Genomic DNA, 25,944 nt, shown 5'->3' with positions numbered 1-25,944 from the left:
GAGGGTGGGCAGGCGGCCGCGGGGTGCGGGCTGAGGGTCAGCGCCGGGTGTGGAGTGATGGCAAAATGGTGAGCAAAGCGGCCCTTCCCGTGCGCGGGGTCGCCTGCGAGCGAGACGCATCTCTTTCTATTGAACTTCGCGGCCGAGGATGCTGCTGGAAACACTGTGCCAATGCCATCCGCATCCTAGCTGAGCAGGGAACGCGGCAGGAAATCTCTGTGGTTGCAGAGCCTGGGGGGGGGCTGGGGAGGAAAAGGGACACATGTTGGAACCCTGCCGCTGTCTGATTTGGGGAAGGGGCTGGTTTGTGTGCCGTTAGGGACGCTGCCAGCAGCAGAGCTTGGCCTCTTTGCCATCTGCCGCTTTCTGCGGGGGTTCTGGCCTTGGCCTCAGATCACAGCCATTTCCTGCAATTAGGATGGGCTGCACCCCAGCAACCCTCCTGCCCTGCACCACTCCTGCCCCACAGCCGTGCTTTGCACGGTGGCAATTGTTGTCAGGGGTTGGTCACTGCCAGCAGAGACCGCCTGCTGTGTTGGTGTCTGTCACTGCGTGTAATTCTGGGGCAGTTCCCTACAAAGGATAATTCCTTTCTCCTTTTCTCTGTACAGCTAATTGCTATTAGTGAAGCCTGAGGAATATGGAAAAGCCTTCCATTTTCTGACTCGGGTCTCGAGCAAAACTTAATATCCTGATATCACAATGATTTTATTAACAAACAATTATTGTCTTTGCACGAAAAGAGGAAGATCACTTTTGGAACATTTCTAATTATTCAACTACTAACAACACTGTTCTGTATGATATTATCTTCCAAGAAGTGCTTTGACTGTCAGCAAAGGATCTTGCTCACAAACTTGCTTTACATTTCTCTGCTATATTGGAAATGCAGCTTCCTATAGCAGCCTTCTTACTTGGCCAGAGATAAATGAAGTTATTCTACAAGAAATAAATTCCAAAATAACGATGTTGCTGAGACAGAGATGCACAGATATCTGGAGCTCAGCCTTAGTGGGATGGCAGCAAATTTCGAGTGCAAATACAGACAGCTTCAGGAGTGGTGCAGTTTGGCTTCCTTTTTTTGTCAGGATGGGTAATTTCATGGTTATTAATGGCCGTGGCTGTGGAGGGCAGCAGTCCAGCTCTGCTCATCCTGGCTGTGTTGATGTGCTCGTGCAAAGAACCTCCTGACTGTGGTGGTTGCAATTCCAAGTAAATCTTAGAGTATGTGAGGAGACTGTTGACATGCATTCTGCAGCATAGGGGATGTTAATCCTGTGCTTCTGGAGCAAGAGTAGAACAATCCTTTTGCACCCTGGAATCACTCTTCTTTACCAAAATCCATTGCTGGCCAGCAGCATGTACCCTTCTCTTACCATGAGGCAATGGGCATCAGAAATGTGCTGCTATGTATCCAGGATGTCTGCCTGCCGGGATGCATGCTGGGCCAGGGTGGTTTCTGACCACGAGTTAAATGATTTTTTGGAGTAAGAGGGTGAAATTTTTATCACAAGGCCCAATAAGTGAATGTGGCTTTCCCAGGTTGCACAGCAGAAGCAGAGCACCAGATCCCCTGGGAGGTGTTTTCCTCCTTTTCCTCCATGTCACCACCTCTCCAGCAAAAGTCATTTTGTAGCAACTCACCCCAGGCTTGCAGGGCTTGGATCTCAAATGACTGCCAGTCTGCAGGGCAATTGTTGCTGCCCCTCCTGTGCTTGGCTTCTCCTGCAGCTCCAGCATGGATGTCTGCTGTGGGAGCAGGAGTGCTGAGCACCCGAAGCAGCCCATTCCACTTCTCCACAGCTCTCAGCTGTGCAGCTGCGAGGCCAAGCGCACATGAATGCAACATACTCATTATGGCCCCACTTTCAAAAGTCTTCCTTTGTTCCCCCAAGCTGCCCTAACGGTGAAGTCTCCTTTGTTCCTCTTGCTGTGAAGATGATGATATTGCACAGATAGGGAAGGTAGGACTGGGCTGCAATGACAAGCTCAGCCATCTGGGATGTCCATGGTCGCTCCTTCCCAAAGCCTTCCTCCAGACTGTTAAATCCAGCCCTCTGTTCTCATAACAGATTTACCTTCTTTTCAGCTCTGGGATGGTGAACCTGGGGCTGCAGTCGTTTGGCACATGGGTTGGGGAGCACTGAACATCATGGTGGCAATGAGAGGAGGAAGTTTCTGCAGAGGACAGGCAGAGTGTGAGCAGCAGATCGCTCATCAGCATTAGTAGCATCAGCCCCATGGCCCCAGGGTTTCCCTAGGATAGGGTTGGCTCCTGCAGGGTGCAGTTCTACCAAAATGCATGGGGCTGGCGGGGCTCTAGTGGCAGGATATACAGAACAAAATACTTTAGAGAGGCAGCTTCTAGCAGCCTGGGTGGCGGTGCTTTGCTCCACGCAGGCAGGATATGTTTCCTGTGCGAGGAGGAAAGCCTCACCCCTCTGCACACATGCACAGGCAGCAAAAAAGCCCCATGTGGGGCACGCTGTGCTCCACCCCAAGCAGCGATGTGTGCTGGCACAGGAAGCACTGCCGATACACCGCAGGCACCATTCACAACCCACACCTTGCCCCTTCATCTGCTTTGGCTCTGCCATTCTGTGCAAGAAAGCATACAATTGAAATTGGGTTCTGAGGATGTTGCAATAAAGATTCATCTGTTAAAATGAGAACATTTGTGCAGTTTTGTCACCTGGATCCTATTTCTTGCAAGACTAAGCATGGGGCAGGCTGTGCTCATGGCTGTTTGCTTGCTTTGCTCGATGCTTCCTTTTCTGTTCATTATTTCCACACTGCTGCCTCCTCCCTTCCTGCGTTTGAGTGCAGGGCCGTTGTCTTCCTGCAGGTTTGTGCAGTACTCTGCACTGTGGGTCTGAGATGCTGAGTTGGGAACCAGATCTCCTGCTACAACCCGAAAAGCTGCCCACTGCTTTTGGGAGGCATTTGTGGAGGTGACAGGGGTTTTTCCAGACCCCTCTGTGCTCTCAGAGTTCCCGCTGCAGGCAGCAGCAATGAGAGGCACAGCTTATCTCTGCCCTCACCCAGCATGAAGCCACTCAGGTCTGCATGCATCCATCCCCTTGGGCCGCGTTCCTTACTGAGTGTGTGTGTGTGTCTATCTATGGACAACCCAAAGCCATTGTCCTTCCATGTTCCCAGTGCTGGAAATGAAAAACAAACTTATAGTCTGGGAAGCAGTGACTCAATTAAAAAAACAAACAGCAAAAAAAATGGACCTAAGAGAATTGAGGCAGATAATCAGCTGAGCAGGAGCGCCTGTAGGACTGCTGCTGTGACCAAAGGAGCTGATGTGGTGGTGCACAAGAAGGGACACTGTGCTGCTTTTGTGTCTGGTGTTTGTGCAGACAGTGCTGGAGCACCGTGTCCTGCTATGCTGTCTGCACCTCACCAAAAAAAGCTGCAAAATTGGAAAATGGGATCAAGCTTAGAGAAAAGCCAAAGAGATGATTAAAGGATTGGGAGATGTGCTCTGTAACAAGGCATTGAAGAGCTCAGCCCACTTGCCTGAGCTAATTCAAAGGTTGCAGGGTGTTCCTATTGAAATCCGGGACTATCCTCATGAAAACTTTGCCAACAGAGCTCTGCTGTCTTACAGATTAAAGTGATAAATTCAATTTGAAACTAATTGGGTCCAACTGGGAAAAAAAAACAAAAAACAACACAGTTTTTGAAAGGGGAGTGATCTGCTAATCGAGCGACATGTCAATATTTAAAGCTATTTCTCTCCTTTCAAATGTTTAAGTGCAACTGAGTGTTTTCTAGGAGACACACTCCAGGTCAGCACAGCCATTGCACAGGGATTAGGCATTAACCAGGGGAGCCCAGTGGCTGTGGTTATACAAGTGCTCAGCATGGAGGACAGCAGGGTCCGTCCATGGTGAGGCATTCACTGCAAAGGTGAAGAGCAAAGGAGATCGGGGACGTAGAGGTTTGTCCTGTGTTTCCTGCTGGCTTGGCTGAGCACAGAGGTAAGCAGCAGTGAGCTCTTTCAGAAACATTTCCCTTTGGTTTTTGTGTCATGTGCAGCTGGCACTACCTCAGGACACAGCTGGTGGCAGCTCCAGGGCAAGCAGGGCCTGACCAGGGGACGCACTGCACAGTAAAAGCAAATAAATACTTTTTTTTAACAACCACCTCTTTTTTTTCACCATCTAAGCTGTCCAGAACCTGAGCCTTTCCAGTTCACCTGCAAAAATGTGCTTTGTTGTTTACAGTTTCCAATGCCTCCTCATGTAAGGAGGGCACCATGTGAGTGTCAGCACTGCTCATGCTTTTGTCACTGCACTGCTTCGAGAGATATTTTTGAAAGCACCGCTTTGCATCTCACGCTTTCACTTCAAGCTGCTCGGGCTGCACCGCAGCACCCAGCTGTTCTGCACAGAGCTGAGCACAGAAGGAGTTGGGTGGGTGGCTGTGTTCCTCTGATTCTGCATTCCTGCTCTGTTACTGAATTGTGGAAAGGGAGATGACACAGAGATATAGGTTAAATACACAAGAAAAGGAAACAAGATAAACTGTGATTGTGTCCCCTGCAGTGCAAGGCAGGCCTAGGTCCAGTTTAGTCCTTTGGTGCTTTCCCACTCAGTTTTCCGGCTGCTGTTTATCATTCTGTCTTTTCCTTTGGATCTAGTGTGGAAACTGAACAGCTGGCATCATGACGACCCACGTCACGCTGGAGGATGCCCTGTCCAATGTGGACCTGCTGGAGGAGCTGCCACTGCCGGACCAACAGCCATGCATCGAGCCGCCTCCTTCCTCCATCATGTACCAGGTACCCACAGCTTCCAGACCCACAGGGCACAGGGGCTGTTCTGCTCAGCATAGGGGCACGTGGTGCTGGGAGAAGGAGCAGAAAGTGCTCCCAGTCAGCGTGTTAGAGGAAATGTTCAGAACAGATCGAGCCACAGCTCTGCTGTCAGAGATTGGGAAAAGGGTTCTTTAACACTGAGCAAGACATAGGGAAGTTAAAAATGAGGACCAGAGTGTATGAATGGATAAGAAGCCAGAGATGAGATTTGTGATAACAACAGGAGGTTCTCAGCAGTGTTTTGTTATGTGTGTATTTCTGTGCTTCCTTTAAATGCTAAGTGCATGTGTTTAAGTAGGTCAGAATCAGAGTTCAGCTTGAATTTGTCTGTCCCGTACTGTGCGCACAGCTGGAGCTGCGGGTTGGGGGAGGGCAGGCAGTGGGGTGGTGAGGCACTGGCATAGGTTGCCCAGAGAGGTGGGGGTTCCCCCTCCCTGGAGATACCCACAGTCAGGGTGAAGGGGCTCTGAGCACCTGATGGAGCTGTGGGTGTCCCTGTTCATTGCAGAGGAGTTGAACCAGGTGGCCTTTAAGGGTCCCTTCCATGTCAAACGAGTCGATGATTCTGTGATAACCACTGCTCTGCCTCAAGTGACCACAGATTCATCTGCAGCTGCTCTGCCCAAGCCTGGCATGGGCCCAAGAGAAGGCTCAAAGCGCTGCTTTTGGACCCACAGCGGGATGCCACGACTGCTTGGCTACCACACCCTGTCCTATAGCACACTCCCAGGATTAAATATAACACAGGGTTACTTTCTTCATCCTACCATTCCTGCCTGCACGCCTTACTGTGGTCATGCATAAATGCAACCATACGGTGATTGCTGTGCTGCCTGTGCAGGGTGCTGGAGTTACAGTACCTCTTTCAGCAGGTCAGACTGTGGGCTTGTTCAGTAGCATTGGTATCACTTTGGGTTATCAGACCCAAAGGCATTTCTGGGCTGTTCAAGTTTCAGCTCTCCCTGGAAAATCTTAGTAACATTTTAACATCTATCTTCACAAAGTAATTTTTACTCTTTGCTGGCCTGTGGCTCATGGGAGGCTCAGTGTTCTGCCCAATGGCACAGCTTCACTTGTGCTTCATGACCACAAGCGTGTGCTCTCAGCTGGGCCTGTAAATCTTACTGAGACCATGACAAAACTGGATCTGGAGGTATTGGCCAAGCCTGGTTCCTCATCACGCCTGCTTTGGGGTTAGCACTCTCCCTGCTACTCAAAAATGCATTTGCAGCCTCAGGTTTGCTGTTATGTTAATCAGATTAGGGTCATAGAGGCATGAAGAAAAGCAGCTCTATGGCCACAGCTCTGTGCTCCCGGCTCAGCTGCTCAGGAAGTCAGTTATTGAGGTGAACACAGTCATTGCACTGCTGATGACATCGCTCTGTGCACTTAGGACTTGTATGTGCTCTGCCTTGCAGGAGATAGCATCAGTGTGCCTTCACAGAGGAAATTGCCCAAGCCCAAAGCATGTGAATGAGGCGGAGGAGCTGTGCTTTCACCTCCTGCCTCGCTTTGCACTTTCTTACTGCCACATTGCTACTGCATGCAAGGCAGTAGCTCAGGTTTCACAACAACTGTTTCTCCCAAAGCATCAGCTTGCAAGAGCAGCACTAGCACTAAGCGCTGAGTGCTGACTTTCACGTTTATGTTTCATGTTATGTTTTGTTTATGTTATGATATCTCTTTCCCTGCTCTTTCTATGTTTATCCTTTGCAATTCCTGCTGACAGGATGTGGTCTTCCCCTAGCATCCAGGGCACAAATGGAAATTAATGAGGTTGCATCTTTCTCTGAGTTAGAAGACTGAAGTATTTCACTTGCTACTGGTGTGGCTGCAGTTCTGTATAACTGATCACCACTGGCTTGGCTTGATTTTAGAAGGCTTTGTCAGTCTCAGTGGCCACATCTTCACATCCATCATCTGCAGGGTTTCTTCTAATGAACACGTGGAATTCAGATACACTGCAAACTGTATATGTGAATCTACTTTATCCCTAGAGATGCAGTGATTTCCAGCACCTCCAATTCATTATGGGTTGACCCCTATGTCCCAAGAGCCCTCCTGCTTCTCCCTGTGCCTGCTGGGAGTTTTCTTGCCTGTACTTCTAAAACAACTTGACAGCACATGGCATCAGGTGAGCAAACATCTAGCTTGTGCATATTTTAATCCTCATCTCCATTTCACCCATAGGCTAATTTTGACACAAACTTTGAAGACAGAAATGCCTTTGTGACAGGAATCGCCAGATACATCGAGCAGGCAACAGTGCACTCCAGCATGGTGAGTTCCCAGGCACTGCCCAGCAATGCCACACCACAGCGGGTGCCATGCCCCAGCAACACCTCTCTGTGTTTCAGAATGAAATGCTGGAAGAAGGCCATGAGTATGCTGTGATGCTGTACACGTGGAGGAGCTGCTCAAGAGCCATTCCCCAGGTACATGTGGTTTTGTCTTCAGTGTGGTCAGTTTGGGGTGGAGGCAGAAAAAAAGCAAAGACTGAAGGGGGTAGAATGGTTGAAAACAGAAACCATAGACTCTTCAAATTGCCTTCCTCTCCCCATCAAAGTCTCAACCACTAATCCCTGCAGCAGGTAGCCACTCCAGAAGAAGCACATCCCTTTTGCTGCCCTAGCAAAGGACTCTGCTCTGCACCTTCATGTATAGAAGATGCAGCAGCTCCATCCCTGACATCTCTTAACAGTACCTCTCAGCTATATATATATTTTCTAGTTTCAGGAGGCAAAGGCAGGGAGGTAGTGGAGTCACTGTCCCTGGAGGTGTTCAAGAACCATGGAGATATGGGACATGCTTAGTGTGCATGGTGGTGATGCACTGACAGTTGGACTAGACGATCGTAGTGGTTTTTGAAACCTTAATGATTCTGTGATTGCATGAAGAAGCAATATGGCCAGCATCACATGAGAGCAGCAGGTGCTCTTGAGACATGGCAGACCTGGGCTGTCCCTGCCTTGCACAAAGCATTGGGCAGCTGGGACAGGTTTCTACGTCCCCAACTGGCGCCTGGATGTGGGGGCCCTTTCTGCTCCAAGGGGAACCCCAGAAGGATTGATGTTGTGTTAGGGTGCATGAAGGAGCTCTTTGCTATATCAGAAGCATTTCTGGAGTGAATATCTGCTTCCTTGTCAGGTCACAACCAAATGTCCTATTTTGCTGCTGATGTACCTGAACATCCCAGGCTTAATCATTCTCCCCTTCTACTGCAAGTTCTGTTTCAAATGTTTTTCAGTCCTTCTCCAACCTGAATTTTGGTGGTTCCATCCTTCAAACACCTACAAGCATGAGTAAGGTTGCCCACATTGCCCACTGAGCTGTGATTCAGACTCCAACACAAAGCTTGTCTTCTGCCACGTGAGAGCTCACTTCATCACTTCAAAAATGCAGGCTGACAACACTGCAGGCAGATGTAGCACACTTGCATTAACCCTACTGATAAAAGGGTTTGCAGGGCTTCCGTGGAGCTTGGAAAAAATATTTCTGCATGGCTGGTATTGCCTGTGTTAGCAATTCCCCAGGAAAGGTCAAATCTCAGTTCCCGCTGGTTATATTCTGCTGATGAGACCCAGCCATGGGGAGACTGCTGATGCTGATTAGTTTTTTGTTTATCTCCCATTTATATTTGCTGCTGTGCTGCTCTTGCCTTTGCTGTTCATGCTAGCAGAAGGCAGGCCATGGCTGAGCTGTTGGCAAGACAAGATGTGGGTTGTGAACTTGGGCAGGGTTTGAGTACTACGGATCATCTTCTGTTTTGGAGTTTTAGTGTCCTCTCATCCCTATTGCTCCTGTGATTTTCATGCCACCTGAAGGGGCATGAAACTTGTGGTATCGCTGCTCTCCCCAGTCCTTCTTTGCTGAACAGAGGCTAAGGGCTGTTTTGTAGTGACTCTGGCAGCTGCCCACATGTAAAGCTTGCTGATTTGTCCCCCTCACACACTGTAGATCAACTGCTGGGCTGCTAAATTTGTACCAGAGCTTTGAGCCCCATCACAACCTTTTGTCAGCAACAACTTTAAACAAAATACACCGTAGGAAGGCCCTTGGCATCCATTCCCTGACAAAGAATAACAGCAGCGGAATGCATTTTGTTGGGCAGCTGGGGATTTTCCCGAAAGTTTGGTGATGACTCCAAGTCATCATTTAAAAATGAGGTGGGTGACAACTGGATACGTCTTTCCTTAAATGTGGCTTCCTAGGACTGATAAAGGTGACTCACTTCATTGCTGCTAGCCACATCCAAGCCCAGGGATTTTTAATGGTTCTGCAAGAGAATAAAAATTATCCCAGCAGAATTAGAGCAGAGCCGCGGCATGGTGCTTTGTGTGTACAAGGGACTTTGCAACACAAAATCTTCAATAAATTCATGATAAAACATTCCCACATCATGTGGGTAATCCAGACTCTGTATTTTATGTATTCTACTGAGAAGTGCATTAGAAGATTTTGTTTCTTGGAGTCAGGATTGTGCCTGTCTATAACACATGGAGAGAATTTCATATTGGAGAAATAGCCCCTTCTGACATCACCTTTTGCCTTGAAAAAAATCTCCCTCTTGAGTCACTCCATTGTCCTCAAATGGGGACAGTGCTCAGTGTGAAACAAGCAGAAGACAGTGGCTGTAGCAAGACAGCTGTGTTAGAAGTACTAATGCTGACAATCATCATTTGTCTTTGCAGGTGAAATGTAATGAACAGCCAAACCGAGTGGAGATTTATGAGAAGACAGTAGAAGTTCTGGAGCCAGAAGTCACCAAGCTTATGAAATTCATGTATTTTCAGGTAAGCAGTCAGAGAATTGACAAAAATAATGTCTTTGGTTTGGGGTTCTTTAGCAGGGCCAGCATAGATCACTCTGCTGTTCTTCCATCTGAAGCAAAGACAAAAAGAGCTGAAGGTGCAGCTGGTGTATTCATTCTGGCCACTGTACCTGGCCAGTGTCAAACACCAAAGCTAACAGTTGCTACATTTGAGACACTTGAGAAAATAACGCACTCAGATCCCAGCAGAGCAGTGACCACAAAGCAAACAGAGCTGCTGTGGGCGAAGGGAGCACCCCATGTCACTGCTTGCATTTGCAACTGGGTTTCACTACTGCCTTTGGGTTTTGTGTCCCATGAGATCTTAATGCTCCACCTAAAGAGCTAAAGCATGATTTGACTGATCACGCTTCTCTCTGGACAGGCTGGGCAGAGGATTCAAGGCTCTCCTCCCCTCCAGCATGGAGGACATTTATTATAGGGGTCTGTAATGCTGCATCATTTCATGGTGACAACAGAGCGAGACCCTGGAGCTGCCATCCCACCAGGAGAAGGAAGGGGATGGTGGCTGTAGGGGTGGTGGTTTGCATGTGCTGACCCTGTCCCACTGCCTTCCAGCGCAAGGCTATCGAGCGGTTCTGCAGCGAGGTGAAGCGCCTGTGCCACGCTGAGCGGAGGAAGGACTTTGTCTCTGAGGCCTACCTCCTCACCCTGGGCAAGTTCATCAACATGTTTGCTGTCCTGGATGAGCTGAAGAACATGAAGTGCAGTGTCAAAAATGACCACTCAGCCTACAAAAGGTGAGGGGCAAGAAGCAGGCAGAGCAGGGCTTGAGCCTGTGCCTGGTCTGGCAGTGGGCATTTCTCACAGTGGGATCAGGCAGATATAGGGAGGCTGGAGGGCGGTTATCTGTGCTGTTGTGGCATCTTTGTGAGAAAAAGACCAAGCTCCTGTGTGTTTCACTTCCCTGTTGGTAAAATGAGGAAAGGGAAAAGCTCTGCTCAAGGTGAGCTGTGAAGCTGCTGCTCTGCAGCTGCAAGTGAAGTGAGGAGGATGGGTGGTGAAAGCCTGGCACTGGGCAACAGGTGGTGATGGTGGATTTCTCCCATTCAGAGCTGCCCAGTTTCTGCGGAAGATGGCGGACCCCCAGTCCATCCAGGAGTCCCAGAACCTCTCTATGTTCCTGGCAAATCACAACCGCATCACACAGGCAAGTCCCGTTCCTCTGAACCAATTGATCCTTCCATGCTTCAGGTGCTTCAGGCTGGACTGCATCAATATCTGCCTTCTTTGTTGGGTCATTTCTGATGATTCTTGGTGACTGGCTCAGGCTGCGTAAGTCTAGTAATAATTCTCTCCATTGGGTTATCCTGGGTAGCTTTGGAGGTCTTTTTATGTCAAGACAAGGATAAAGCTCTAAAAGGTATAAGAAGAGCTCTCAGGAGGCTTTCTACCATAAACCTTGCTCCTATTTTTCTCCAGAAATCCATCCAGTCTCTCTGCAGCTGCATAGGGACTGCAGATCAGACACAAGGGACCTCCACACTCCACAGGCTCTCAGATTCTGCTAATTAGATAAAATATTGCACAGAGACAGGAAACAGTCAGAAGGTGTGCTTCTGTGCAGACTCTTTTTTTCATATCACTGTCTGATGCTTGGCTGCTGTCATCAATCTGAAGAGGAGAGCTCTCCTACAGAACGTGTTTCTTTATAGGTGGTACCATGAGGTCAATCTTCTATCTGTAACTCAAGAAAAGTGCAGACAGGGTTTTAGGAAACCTCATTATCTTCTTAATATTTCAAGTATGCTTCCACCTCTGGAAACATTCCTGCTCTTCCTCCGCCCTTGTGGATAAAGTGTCTCCTGTTGCTGTTTCAGTGTCTACACCAACAACTAGAGGTTATCCCTGGCTACGAGGAATTGCTGGCTGATATTGTCAACATCTGTGTGGATTACTATGAAAACAAGATGTATCTCACACCCAGTGAGAAGCATATGCTTTTAAAGGTGAGGTTTGGCTGTACTTACAGAGCTAGGCATTTGGGTAGTTCCATTTTTGACTTAGTAAAGTGAAATTCCCTTCCAAGACAATACTTGTCTTCATTTTCTTTACTTTTTTTTCTCCTTTGGGTTTACATGCATCCCTTTTCTGAAAAGCCAATATCTTATGGGCACACAGCTTGCTTAGTTAGTATGTTTGTCCTTATTGTAAGTCAGTTATTACAGTGATTACAGTCACTATTACCCTAAGAACAACATTACCATGGTATGAGTCAGCTTAGATTCTTTGAAGGATAATGTGGGTAGGTTTAATATCTATAATGATTTGCACTGAATTAAAGGGAAAAATCAATTCAGAAGAATATTTTAGATGTTTTCAATTCTCTGGGAGCAAATGCTTGCCTAAAATATGAGTGGAAAAGAATTTTGGATTGTCTTTATTTGTGAGAGAGGAGGAACAATTAAGAACCATGCATTTTTGCAAAGAAAACAGAAGCATTCCATAACGTGTACTCTACCTACCACACACATCCTTGCAAATATGTGCACATTTTATACTGTTTTCTCAGTGAGTTCCAGGTGGCACAGGATCCTGAAGTGGGTTGGCTAAGCAAACAAGAATTGCCTTTGACTTGTTAAGTTAATGAGACTTTCTGTCTTCTTCAGGTGATGGGGTTTGGCCTGTATCTTATGGATGGGAATGTCAGCAACATCTACAAACTGGATGCCAAGAAGAGAATCAACCTTAGCAAAATAGACAAATTCTTCAAGGTCAGTGACCCGTCTGGGTGAGACTGGAGACCAGTGAACTACCAACCTGTATCACTGCAGGTGCTGCCAACAAAAAAACACAGGAGTCATTTATAGTTACAAAAAAAACAACACTAAAGGATCAAGGAATTATCTAGACAGAAGGATGAGGAGTGGGATTGTCATGAATGTGAATAGGCACAGAGGAACAGCATGAGTGAAATGGGAGATGATGGCCCTTCTGTCAAGGGCTGAAGGATGGGAATGGCACAAGGAAAGTCTGTTTTGTGGACAAGGGAAAAGTATGCCAGGCCAATATCCACATCTAGCTTGGCACAGTTTTCAGGCAGGGCTGCAGTCTCCTGAAGAGCACCATGATTTTTTGGTGGGTTTACCCTGTCCCTTAGCTCACTGCTGAGCTGGCATGTTGAGGGACAAGGGACAAAGCTGGCCAGCGAACATACCACTGGCAGTCTCACCTGGTATATAAGCTGTTCCCTGTAGGAGACAAAAAGCTACTTGGGGAGCTTGTATTGGTTGCAGTTTGCAGGTGTTCAGGGAGTACCTCAAGGGGCTGAGGTTTGATGTTCCACAGGCCGTATGGAGGAAAGCATTGCCACAGGGCTGCTCAGCACAAGAAATGTTTGGGGTAACCCTGTCTGCTTCCTCCCCAAATGTGTGTATGCAAGCTGTCAGTGACATATGGAGAGTAGGGCTGACTTTGCATAGTCTTTGCCTGATTACACGACTTGCTTGAGCTCAGCACACTACAAGCATCTCCTGGGCACTGGCAGGATGAAATGACTTCTCCTGCCCTTTGGTTCTGTGCGCAGGTTGAGTGTTGGAGACTTTCCAGGTTTAGGACAGGTCAGCTCATTTTGGGATCTGGCAAGGGACAGATGTGTTGGTGAGCCTGGATGGCTGATTTCATGGAAGGCTGATGTACCTGCTGCTGCATCCTCACCTCAAGTGAGTGAGGAGCTGTTCACCCATATTTGCATCATCTCCCAGAAATGGCAAGACTCAAACACCGCCTATAGGGAACTACAGACACCATAACCTCACAGATGGGGAGGATAATGAGGTGGCTGAATACTTCCCAGTCACCAGGGAGATGGCTGAAGAATGCAGCTTTGCAAAAGAGATTTATTGTACCACCTCTTGGAGTTTTCTGAGTTGGTTTTTTTTCTGAGTTCACCTTTCCTAGTTTGAATCTTTGCCTCAGTTTAAACCAAGTCTTCAGCATAATCTGTAGTGTTTGGTCATCTTACTGCACTCAAGCACATCCGTGGTTGTGGTCCATCAGAGAAATGGACTGTACAGTATCTTCCACTGCATGGAATAATTTCTTCCTTTCCAGCTTTTTTCTGCAAGCTCTTCTCCAACATCTGCTGTGGTCTCACCCAATCAGTTAAGTACCACTCCAGACTATCAGATCTCAATAAGAAAAGCCGACTGCTCCTCTTACTACATCTGCTTACTGCCTTCTGATTAAATTTTTAGTGGATTGACCAGGACTTTGAGTAGCGAAAAAGAACAACCCTTTCATTTAAACTGCTTAGGAGAGTGCTACTGGGAATTCCTGATGACAGCATTGCACATCCTCCACACAAGCTAGCCTCAGAAAAGAAGTGTGTGATATAATAGGACAGTGAATTTGCCACCTTATTCTTTGATTTTTGGGGCTAGGCTTCTTCTAGGTGAAGTTGAAGCTTCACTTTTTATTGAAGAGCTGTAGAAAGCTCTTGATTGAATTTTGCTTGCATCTGAAAGCTTAGTCCAGTGGGGGCCTCTGTGAGCTTGAAACATGTTCAGTGCACTTAGAATTTATTTCTCATCAAAATCCTCCTGAGATGTACAGGGAGAGCAGAGCCATGTTGTAGTGCAGGCAGACAATGACTGTGTTTTTCTTTTTGTGGAGAAACTGTAAGACACATCACTAGCAACCACAGTGCCAAAGTAAAATCTGAGTTCCCTGGAGAAAGAGGCCACATCTCCAGCAGAGCAGAGCAGCCCCCACCTCCCCTCCCTGCCATGCTGCCAAGATACTGATGTGCCAGGTTTTATGCCTCTGTTCTCCCTGAGGTTTATGGTGGGAGGAAGTAAGCCCCAATGAGGAATATGCTTCTCTCCTTGTGGTGTAAAATGACCTTTCTCTCACAGCTGATGCTGGTTACAGCATTCTGGCAATAACCAAGCCAGTACTGGCAAGCCCATGGCTCCAAAGCACTCGCAGTGGGTGATCTTCCTTGCCCCAAGCCCTTTGTGATAGTTTTCAGTCAGTTTCTAAGTGTGAAAAGATCCCACAACCAGGTTTGAACAGCCTGGAGCTTCAGAGCCGCAGAATGCCACTTCTTCATCCCTTGCATCACCCTAGGGACTCTCTGCTGCGTTTCAACCATCTTTTGTTTTCTTTTCCAGCAGCTGCAGGTGGTTCCTTTATTCGGCGATATGCAGATAGAACTGGCCAGATACATTAAGACCAGTGCTCACTATGAGGAGAACAAATCCAAGTGAGTGCCTGCCATAATGTCTCTTGGCTTCTGTGTGTGTCCTGAAAGCTGTGGGAGCTGCATCTCCCTCCTCGGCGTGCGTGAGGTCTGTGCACAGGTACCTGTGTGTGTCCCCGGGGGCTGCACACCCAGCGTGCCTGACTCTGTGTGCACGTGTGTACCTGTGTGTCCCTGCATGGGAAGACATCTCCTCGCCAGCTCCATGGAGCCATTCCCGTGTGTGCAGGCGGGTGAGCAGGCATGGTGCGCAGTTCTGGGGTGGCCGCTGAGTGCTTGGGACGTGTGTGCCCGGAGCTGTGTGAGTGCGAGCAGCGTGTCCCTGCTCTGGAGAGATTTTAATCCGCGTTTTCCATCCCAAGGACAAAATCCTTCAGAGCGTGAACACAGCTGGGTCTATCTGTGCAGTAGCCAGGCACTGTGCCTTCTAGTTCAGGCACTGCAGGAAGGCAGCAGGAATGAGGTGAGAAGAGTGAGTCAGATGCATTACAAATGAATGAATATTGCTGGAAAAAAAGGCAGAAATTGAGTCTTTCCAGGAGCACTCAGTCACTGTGGCGTGGGATCTGCAGCACTGCATCACAGCACCGGTTCAGAGCCATCAGGAGGATTTGCAGGTGTTGCTTCAGATTCCACCACTTGTGTCCAAGCCCTAGTTGTCTCTGTAGCTTTGCACAGTGCTCAGTTATTATTAGGAGAATCACTGGTGGGTTTGGACATCCTAGGAATAGCATTTACCACTGCACATAAGCAAAGCCCGTCTGAGCTGTGTTTGCTTTCATCACTGGTTGCAGACTGGCTTTTACCACTGAGTGACCATTTACCCATGGGACCAGGTCATGCAGAAGTCAGATTTCTTCATTGTCACTGAGCAGCAGTCTAGCTGAACAGCTGTCGGGACAGGATTTATACTACAGGCTGCCTGTTTGCTTTCCCCTTCCCTGTGGAGGGTCCTGCTTTCTGCCCACTGCCTGGCTGCCCCAGGAGCACCCTCCCTGCCCTCCTGAAGGCTGGTTGAAAAGTGCGAATCAACTTTGCATGAGAAAAATGAGAGTAACATGGAAGAATTTCCCAAGCAAAATGGAAATTGGGAAAGAAAAAAAAAAAAGAAAAAGAAATTCTAATAAAAATGTGAAATTTAAAAAAATATTTTCAAAAATTTAAATTTGAAAAGGAAGATTATCTAAAAATATACACCTTTTTTCCCCAAACCATTCAGAAAGCACATTTCAACAAAATGTGTCAGCTGCATTTCATTTTCTCATCTCAAAACCGACGTAGCTCATGGGCTGTTTACCTGTGCACAATTTAATGTCTGTCTCAAAATCTGTCTACCAGGTCTCTGTGCTGCACCTTACTAACTAACGTTTCTTCACTCACTTGCTTTCTCAGCAAATTGCATGGGGCTTCCAGCATTAACTGCCAAGTCTGTTCCATATATTCCCCATTTCTTACTAATATTGTTTTTGTCACTTTCTTTCCGTGTCTCCATGAAAATGGATTTAATTGGTGTTTTTCCTGCATGGCGTTTTGTTTCTGCACTGTGGACTAAATTGTATGTAGCAGGAAGGGCTGGGGCAGCCCTGGCAATTCCTGCTAGCCTGCCAATTGTCCGGTGGGGAACACAGGACATTGAAACGGGTAAGAGTGGAGTGATGGGACTGTGGGAGGCTGGATTCACGAGGGGTGACATGGTCCAGCACTTCCAGCACCTTCCAGCACCACAAAGGTTGGCAACAGGCGCCTACAGTTAACTGTGGGAATAGGTTTTTGTGTCTATGTCCATGTCAGAAGCAAGTTTCTCACTTCCCTTTTGTATGGCCAGTCTATACTGGAGAAGACTATCTTAAGATGGCCAGTTATTTAGTTGGAAAAAAAAACAACCACCTAAAACCATTGTGATGATGGAAACATGTTTGTTTGCACAAATCAGTTTAGCGGAGCCATTCTGTTTCTATGTCTGTAGCCAATAAGGATCTGGGAAAAATTAGATGTTAAATTAGACTTGATTCATGCTTATTGTGACCACTTCTTCATATGACTGTGCCACTGGAAGGGGAGAACTGTCTTCCTTTTAAGAGCGCATTGCACTGTTACACGGTACATGTGGCTCAATGCAAATCTAGTTCATCTGACCATATCCTGCTCATTGTTTACACTCAGGGTTTTTCAGTGAGCTGGCAATATGACCCAGAACCAAGTAGAGCAGAAGGGATATTTTGTTGCTGGCTCCTTGCAGGGTATTTCCTTGCAGCAGAGGCATGACCTAGCCTCAGACTCAGAAAGATGTCCTCTAAAGAAATTATTATCCTTATATTTAGCAGAAAGGATGCAAATGATGATGGTGCTCTGCAATTTGTTCTTCCCTGAGAGCTTGCCTGACAGCAGCCAGGGAAGTAGTCTCCTCTGCATATGGGGGTTAAGTAACCCATAATGGAGTGCAGCCTTCAGGGTAGATGGAGCAGAGATGTTCTGGTAGAAATGTGGAGCAAGCATCCTGTCATACCCCTGAGACCACTTCTGAAAGACATTACATGCCCTAAGTGTGAGAGGGAGGATACAAGCTGACATTTGTCCTGAAGGTGGGATGTCTTGGGCACACTGAAAGGAAGAGAGCAGCTGAGTGCAAGGCTTTGTTCCTGGGGTGTCTGAGCTGAGCCCCGTGTCCTCTTCTTGAAGCCGCTGCTTTTTTGCTCAGGTGGACGTGCACTCAGAGCAGCATAAGTCCGCAGTACAACATCTGTGAGCAGATGGTCCAGATCCGAGATGACCACATTCGCTTCATCTCTGAGCTCGCTCGCTACAGCAACAGTGAGGTAAGCTCAGGGGCAGTCGCTTTAATTGAGTTCATTAGACAGACAAGGCTGGGAAAGGACAAATGTGGCATTAGTATGGTCTGCCAAGACATACAGTGAGATGGGTGAAAGGACACAAGTGGAACAAACTGCTGCTCGATCCAGCAATAAAAGAAAATGAGTTATGAAAGGTTCCTGTGGGTGCAAAATTGTGCACTGGGAGACCTACTCCAAAAGCTATTACTTTTTTGGCCAGAGCTTAGTTGAAATAAGGGGTAGAAATATTTTTGCAACTAATTGTTTATCATCAGCTGTGGATGGCAGAACACCCATGTCTTGCAGATGGGCCTTTTTTGTTGCACGGGGCCATTAGAGCTCTGAGGAAAATTCACTGTTCTCTGTTCATTACTGAATGTCAGAGCCTTTTCTGATGCAATTCTGACTGTTTTTTGCAATTGCCTGATCTTCATTGATCACTGTTAGTTCAGTGAATTGTTAGAATTCTCAGCCCTTTTGTTTTGGCATTTGTATATGCTTATTTGAACTTTAAGTCAGTAAATGCTAGAGGAGTTCAGTGGTATTAGACTACCACAGAAAAATGGGAAAGTGGAATGAAAAGGTCAGTTATTTGCTTTGAGGTTACGGGTCAAACTCATTTTTCTGTAGGAAATAAATTGATCTCCTGGGTAGTAAGAGTCCTGCCAAATTACACTCCTTTTCTCAAGGGAGAATACATGCACAGCCCAGTTTTATCTTAATCATAAGATCATGGAGAATTCATTTCAGCTGGGATTTGAGAAGGAGATCTGCTGCTGCTGTTTGGCTCAACTGAAGCTGCAGCAAGTTGCTGACTCCGGCCTTGACATGATGTGATCTCCTCCAGGTGGTCACCGGCTCAGGGCTGGACAGCCAGAAGTCCGATGAAGAGTACCGGGAGCTCTTTGATCTCGCTTTACGGGGACTGCAGCTGCTGTCCAAGTGGAGTGCCCATGTCATGGAAGTGGTGAGTGCATCAATGTGTAATGTCCTCCTCTTCCTAAGTGAGTGTCAACTTGTTAGCAGGCTATGCGATATAGATTGTGAAATGATGAGGCTGTTTGCATGCACCTTACTTCAAGCCTTCAACAAACATACTAAAATCAGACAGCTGATCACTCTGAACTTCCTCTACAACAAATAGAGAAAGAAAACTTGTTCATCTCTCCCAAGAGCTGCACTGCCCTTCATATGTTCTGGGGTGTCCACATTAAGTATCGAAGGGTGCATGACAAGTCTGGGTCTTGAGCAAGTAAAACTAATTTAAATGATGATAGAAAGCCCATAGATATCAAAAGCCCAATATAACTGGCAAACCATCAAATAAACAAAACCAATATTTAATACAGTGATGTTCAAGCCAGGAAAAAGTACACATTCTGCACCCAAAGTTGTGTCAAGCAAGTATACTGATGTCCAGGGACAGAGCTCTCTTTGTCTCCAGCCTTGCTTCTTACTCACTGCAATGTTGACAGTATCTTTTTCCATTTTCCAGTACTCTTGGAAGCTGGTTCATCCCACCGATAAGTTCTGCAACAAGGACTGTCCAGGAACAGCAGAAGAGTATGAACGAGCCACCCGGTACAACTATACCAGCGAAGAGAAGTTTGCCTTTGTGGAGGTAGGTGCCATCTACTGCCTTGCTCCTTAGTGCCATGGCAGAGAGAATGGCCTGGAGATCAAGTTTTCTGCATTTTGAAGTTTTGATTTTTGCATAAAAAATGCTAAGAGTGACTAAGAGCCAGCAAGGGCTGTTTTCCTATCAGGCACAAAGAACATTTGGAACATGTGCAGTTTCCCAGGGTTAGGTGTTATTAAAGATACCAAGAGATCAAGAGTGGAAACAGATCCTACCAAGGGACAAGGTCCATTTGCAAGAAACTGGTGGTGGAAATGCTCTCCCCAGCTTGTTGTGATCCTTAAAGCATATAACACAGGAAAAAAAAATCAGCCACCTATTTGCTGTACCTAAATTACTTGAATAGAATTTATTATAAAATTATCTGAATGTTTATGGACCTCTCCGTACAAAAGAAAAAATAGGAAGTACATCTGTTTTTAATTTTTGTTTCAGGTAATTGCTATGATCAAAGGTCTACAAGTGTTGATGGGCCGGATGGAAAGTGTCTTTAACCAAGCCATCCGCAACACTATCTATGCAGCTCTGCAGGACTTTGCCCAGGTGACGCTGCGAGAGCCACTCAGGCAGGCAGTAAGGAAGAAGAAGAATGTCCTGATCAGGTTGGTCTTTCTTGAATGTAATACAAAGCCAATGTATTTATTTGTGTAGTATGTAGTACAGGTGTACTATGTAAGTATGTAGTCCTGTACACAGCTTAATATTATACAGTCAGTCAACATACCTTGGCCAGCAATTCTTTCCATAGTGACTTTTGGACGTGACTCCCCTGCAAACAACAGTGTAACTCCCCACTCCATATACTTCTCCTGCTAATGTTCATAGCTGTGAATGTTTTTGCCTTGCAGTAAAATCAAGTTAAGCACTAATTTCCCTCTCCCTACCCATTCCAGTGTTCTTCAAGCAATTCGAAAGACAATCTGTGACTGGGAGGGAGGTCGAGAGCCACCAAATGATCCTTGCCTGAGAGGTGAAAAGGACCCCAAGGGTGGATTTGATATTAAAGTCCCACGGCGAGCGGTAGGACCATCAAGTACACAGGTATGTAAATCTATATTTCTATGGAATTAATGGCCTTACAGTCATGTAGGAATCTTCCATTCTGTGGGTTAGCAGCTCCTTTCATGGGCTCTCCAGTAATGTCTTTACCCTCATGTTACATGTTAAACATTTTTTTGATGCCTAGCTTGTTGTATAGTTCCCTAAGTCTCACTTGTTATGGGTGTGATTATTTCCATCTCAGAATGATGGTGGCCCAAAGGGTGCAGAAAGTAGAGCATAAGCCGAAGTAGAAGCAGAAGTGTTTTTTGCTGCAGAGCATCATGTTTGCGTGCAGTGGTATCTCACAGCAGAGTAGTGACTGTTAACTTCCTTCCTAAGCTCTACATGGTACGGACCATGCTGGAGTCCCTCATAGCAGACAAGAGTGGCTCCAAGAAGACTCTGAGGAGCAGCTTGGATGGGCCGATAGTTTTGGCCATTGAGGAGTTCCACAAGCAGTCGTTCTTCTTCACCCACCTTCTCAACATCAGTGGTGAGTGAAACTGTGGCAGGGGGAGATTTGAATCCAACTCTCACATTCTTGGACAGGCAAAGGTTTACCTGTAGTTTTGCTCCTCATTGATTTGCACAGAAGATTTTCCTTGATTTTTCCCAAATGTTCTACTTCTGGCTGATGCAGGCATGCTTCTAGGTAGTAATCATGATGAGAACAGGAATGAGTCAGCAATAGCAAAAGAGCCATTAGTGGTAGTTTAGTTTCTAGGAGTGGAGTTTTCTTTCCATCCTAGGATGACTTCTGAGTCCTCCCACTGGGGGATCTCTCTGTGTTGCAGAAGCGCTGCAGCAGTGCTGTGACCTGTCCCAGCTCTGGTTCCGGGAGTTCTTCCTGGAGCTGACGATGGGCCGCCGCATCCAGTTCCCCATTGAAATGTCCATGCCCTGGATCCTCACGGACCATATTCTGGAAACCAAAGAACCCTCCATGATGGAGTAAGAGATGATGGGCTGTGGTGGGCTGTGCCTTCAGTGGGGCTTGAGATTTTGATTGGTGAAGGGTAGGCTGGGGATGAACTATCTCTTTGAGAAGGGTGAAAAAATATATATATATGTTTTTTGACGTGCTACTGCATGTGTGTAATGTATGAATAACTCATTAGCAGATGCACACTGGCTGCTTCTTGACATTGGAACTTGCTCATCCATCATAAACCAGCAGTTGGGAATTGCTGCATTAGGATATCCACTCAATTTGGTGGTAGTGGTCTGCATACAGCAGTCAGACAGCATGTCAGACAGGGACATGAACCCTGGATAAAGCACTTTAAGCAATTTTTTTGTACATCTGATAAATGATCAGAGAAATTGCTGTAATGCAAGTATAATTATATTTATATTATCTTCCTCATTAAGGAAGCTTTGTTTTCCATTTTATAACCATTGGCAAGGCACTCTGGACTGAGGGCAAGACAACACTTTTTATAAGGGCAGAGAAAGAGATGGCATTGATTGAATAAGACACAGCATACACCAGATTGTTCTTGCTGCTTCCAGCAAATCAGACAGAGAGTGAGATGAGGGAACTTGAGGATCTGGAGTGAATGGAGGTAAAAGGAGTGAAAGACAGAAAAATGCCAGTTCTTGCACCGAGTGGCTGCTCTTTATGCTGATATCTCCAAGGTTAATTGAAGATATGATGTCTTCTTGTCCTCAGATACGTACTGTACCCCTTGGACCTCTATAATGACAGTGCATACTATGCCTTGACCAAGTTCAAAAAGCAGTTCCTGTACGATGAAATTGAAGCTGAAGTAAGTTCCTCTTTATTGTATGGAAAGAGCACACGGGGGTCACACTGTCTTGTTTGTCAGCCCAACCCAGCAGTTCAGTGAATCAATAATGGGCGTCTCCTGAAAAATATACTCCATCAGACTGAGATTTTCAGAAGATCAAAATATTCAGAGAGCTTACATGCTCTGTTGACAAAGGGCTTCAACTTAGCAGTGCTGTGGGACCAGGGGAAGCCAAATGCTGTCAGACACTGTGAGCCTGGAAGAGTCTGTCTGATGGGCAGAGGGTTATAAGACATCAGAGAAAAATGACAACCTGGAGATCTCTGAGAGCAAAGGATGACTGGGGTTGGGAAGATTGGGATCTGTAAGAACATGCAGAAACTATAAGCTCTGTATTGAGTTATACCAATCTTGCAAGAGTAGAAAGGAGCTACTTTGCAACGGTGATTTTCTTTTTTTCTCCCCCAGGTGAATTTATGCTTTGATCAGTTTGTGTACAAGCTGGCAGATCAGATCTTTGCCTATTATAAAGCAATGGCTGGCAGGTAGGAGAACCCGACTGCTGCTGATGAGTGATGATATTGCGGTTAACCAAAAGGTACCCCTCAGGGAGTAGTCACTGCAGGTAGACAAGACAAGAGATTATTCTTGTCTCACCAAGCTTAGTATCCATGTCAGACCACTGTAGATAGGGAAAATAAATTAATGGTGGCAAGCGGACATGGCGAACAGTGAAATACAAATAATTGATATCCTATATAGCTGTCTGAGTACCATTTTCTGGAGCAGCAGCAGAGCAGATCAATCCTATTGAAGACATGTCCTTGCTTGACTTTTGATTGTGTACCAGGCAGATGAGTACTGGAAGCCTCCCAGCTATAGGAAGCAGGGATATTCACTTGTCCTAACCCTAGTAGAGCATCAAGACTTAAAATAGCCAAATTGATACACAGTCATAGGACATACCTCAGACTGCAGGACTTCTGCAGTTACTTGCTCCCTGATGAGGATATAAGCATTCTGTGACATTTCCTTTTAACAATTTAAAGAGCACAGATGAACTCTAATCTCCTCTCATGTCTCCAAATGTGCACAAGTCTTAGTTTAACTCTGCAAGGAGTTTCGTTTCTAGATCACAATTGGTCTTAGAAACAGAGACCACTCCACTACTTGGTACTAGTGATATCTTTCAGCACAGTCTTTTATATTTTTGGATGTTTTAGCCATAAAAGCCAAGAATGGTAGCAGCCTGGAAGTCACCATGGTGACAACTGCTGCTTTGTGACTTAGAAGTGAAAGCAAAGCAAGTGGACATTTGTTGGCATTCTGACCAAGATGAAAAGAATGAATATAGCTCTGGAAGAGATTCAGAGAGAAGATGATTGTGTGTTTGCGTTTTGCTGATGTTTGTTGCCTGTTTCAGTGTTTTGCTGGACAAACGTTTCCGGGCTGAATGCAAGAATTATGGGGTGATCATTCCATACCCACCATCAAACCGCTATGAGACACTGCTCAAGCAAAGGCATGTCCAGGTACACTGCAAGCAAGTAGTATTCATAGCTCTTACTCTATTATCCTTTAGTTGGCATCCTAGTGCTGGGCTCAATTGAGACCAGCACTGGAATGAGAAGATCTATCTATCTCACTGCACTCAGGACATTGGGTTGAGGGGGATCAATGAGTTACACTCCATATTTCCAACCTTATTCCCAAGTAGTGGTAAACCAAATAGAGGGTTTACTACCAACTTTTCCCCATCTGAATGTAACATACACCTATCTTTTCTTCTTTTCCCAGTTGCTGGGCAGGTCAATTGACCTGAACAGGCTCATAACCCAGCGTATCTCAGCAGCGATGTACAAATCATTAGACCAGGCCATTAGCCGCTTTGAGAGTGAGGACCTGACATCCATAGTGGTAAGAACTATTACTGAGAGTATGAATTGAGAGAATAATACACTGCTAGGAATACAGAGTCAGCGATCTTCTGCTAATTGTCCCACCTACAGTACGGTTCAGCCAACCATGTATTTTCCTTTATGACACTGAATCTCTACTGTTTCTACTTATGAAGACTTAATTGCATTATTATTAGACTATGAACTATTTGTGTAAATCATAAGGTGACAGTCAGTATTTAGATTTTGCGGAGCTCATAGAACAGAGTCCAGTGATCTGAGAGTAGGAAATCTTGACTGTAATTCCCTCTGTTGAATACAGGTAGCTGAGATCGTTTGTGCAGGATTTTCTGCCTTTGATACTTAAAAGGAGTATCAGAGTCAAGTAGTGTAAAATTACCAGTTTCCACCTCTGAAGGATTCTGATGTGAAAGCCAGCCAGCACTCAGTGGGGAACAAATTAATTTTGCTGCCTGCAGGTTTAGGAGATAGTGGACCAGGACCCCCTTGAGTAGAAGTGCAGTTGGCCTCAGTCACTGAGTGAAATCATTGTCTTTAACATTTGTTTCATCCTCACCTGGGAAGTTCTCTGTGTGGGTGTGGATATAATATCATCCCTTGGCAACTGAACCAACAGTTTCTATTGCCATCTTGGTAACACATGTCATCTGCCGCTGCTTTGTGTGCTGCAGGAGCTGGAGTGGCTCTTGGAAATAAATCGCCTGACTCACAGGTTGCTGTGCAAACACATGACTTTGGATAGCTTTGATGCTATGTTCCGGGAAGCCAACCACAACGTCTCTGCACCCTATGGGCGCATCACCCTCCATGTCTTTTGGGAGCTCAACTTTGACTTTCTACCCAACTACTGCTACAATGGATCCACCAACAGGTGAGGAGGAAAACCAGAGCACCTGGAGACCTTACATCTCTTTCCAGAATTTCAAACCTGACACATAAAACTTCCATGCATTGCAGGGAAGTTTTTATTCCCTATGATGTGCAGCACTGAGAGTTAAAATAAAGTCCACCAGCTCCCCTTGGTCTTGGAAGCTGTAGTAACACATTCAAACAAAGTTGGACAGAGATTATGAACAACTGAGGTAGTTCAGTCTAGAATGTTGTGACTTGTCAGCAGAGCTGTGGTCCCTGCTCAGATGTGGGTTTCTTGCCTGCCTCCAAAAAAAACCAAAACCTTTGTAATATGTTAAGTTGATGTGTTTTATATCACAAATAGGTTGGGGCAGGATTTTGCACATGTAGCTCGGATGATGACTTCCTAACTAGTGTGCAACCACAGTTCCTCTTGGACCGCGTGATGTCTGCACTGCCCACAGTTGACCAGGCACTGACCACTTCCCTCCCTATCTCTTGTGCCTGCTGCAGGTTTGTGAGGACAGCAATCCCCTTTACGCAGGAACCCCAGCGGGACAAACCAGCCAACGTTCAACCATATTACCTCTACGGGTCCAAGGTCAGTCAATGAGCCATGGCAGCCAGCAGGGGTGGATGCTGGAATCCTTTATTTAGGAAGAAACAAATGCAATATCTTGTTCAATAACAGCGTGACAAGTGCGAATGTTAGCATCACATTGCCATGTGAAACAAAAAAGCCATGAAAGAAGCAGCTTCAATGTGCTTTTTGCTATTGCTTTCCCATATTTTTCTCCATAACATGCCTGTGAGGGGGTGCTGACACCACCCTTTGCTTACTGGTGGTGCTGAGACCAAGTCACATCCATTTAAACACAGAGAGAGGAGAGCTAGCTGGAGTTCCAGTACGGTGCTGCTCCCCGAGGAAGGTGCTACTGCAGGAATCCCATTTGTAGTTCAAAACAGGAGTTACTAAAATGCTGGAGTGCAAATGTAAACTACTTAACACTGTCAAAAAGCTCTTTTGTCAGGCCATGATGACTGTTTAT

At 46.3% G+C, this 25,944-nt stretch overlaps 1 protein-coding gene across 3 annotated transcripts in view; it reads left to right on the top strand.

Moving 5' to 3' along the window:
• Positions 1–3,875: 3,875 nt before the first annotated feature.
• CYFIP2 (cytoplasmic FMR1 interacting protein 2) overlaps positions 3,876–25,944 on the top strand; it is a 44,924-nt gene continuing 22,855 nt past the window's right edge. Inside the window, exons 1-23 of one of the 3 annotated variants that reach the window (XM_003210363.4) lie at positions 3,876–3,989; positions 4,652–4,792; positions 7,019–7,108; positions 7,186–7,263; positions 9,520–9,621; positions 10,218–10,399; positions 10,713–10,809; positions 11,480–11,608; positions 12,269–12,373; positions 14,774–14,865; positions 17,561–17,678; positions 18,541–18,660; positions 19,189–19,314; positions 19,768–19,934; positions 20,226–20,373; positions 20,713–20,866; positions 21,168–21,324; positions 22,046–22,142; positions 22,593–22,669; positions 23,548–23,656; positions 23,922–24,041; positions 24,715–24,914; positions 25,409–25,496. In XM_003210363.4, coding sequence (XP_003210411.1) covers positions 4,676–4,792; positions 7,019–7,108; positions 7,186–7,263; positions 9,520–9,621; positions 10,218–10,399; positions 10,713–10,809; positions 11,480–11,608; positions 12,269–12,373; positions 14,774–14,865; positions 17,561–17,678; positions 18,541–18,660; positions 19,189–19,314; positions 19,768–19,934; positions 20,226–20,373; positions 20,713–20,866; positions 21,168–21,324; positions 22,046–22,142; positions 22,593–22,669; positions 23,548–23,656; positions 23,922–24,041; positions 24,715–24,914; positions 25,409–25,496 — 2,673 coding nt within the window. In that variant the 5' untranslated portion in view covers positions 3,876–3,989; positions 4,652–4,675. Of the gene's footprint in view, positions 3,990–4,350; positions 4,425–4,651; positions 4,793–7,018; positions 7,109–7,185; positions 7,264–9,519; positions 9,622–10,217; positions 10,400–10,712; positions 10,810–11,479; positions 11,609–12,268; positions 12,374–14,773; positions 14,866–17,560; positions 17,679–18,540; positions 18,661–19,188; positions 19,315–19,767; positions 19,935–20,225; positions 20,374–20,712; positions 20,867–21,167; positions 21,325–22,045; positions 22,143–22,592; positions 22,670–23,547; positions 23,657–23,921; positions 24,042–24,714; positions 24,915–25,408; positions 25,497–25,944 lie in introns of those variants that run through there. The other 2 variants (XM_010719024.3, XM_031555709.1) reach the window with 2 other exon arrangements.

This window comes from Meleagris gallopavo, chromosome 15, assembly GCF_000146605.3.
Source record: "Meleagris gallopavo isolate NT-WF06-2002-E0010 breed Aviagen turkey brand Nicholas breeding stock chromosome 15, Turkey_5.1, whole genome shotgun sequence".
Classification (NCBI taxonomy): Eukaryota; Metazoa; Chordata; class Aves; order Galliformes; family Phasianidae; genus Meleagris; species Meleagris gallopavo.
The sequence above is the reverse complement of the archived record's forward strand: the minus strand, read 5'-3'. Positions and strand labels throughout refer to the sequence as shown.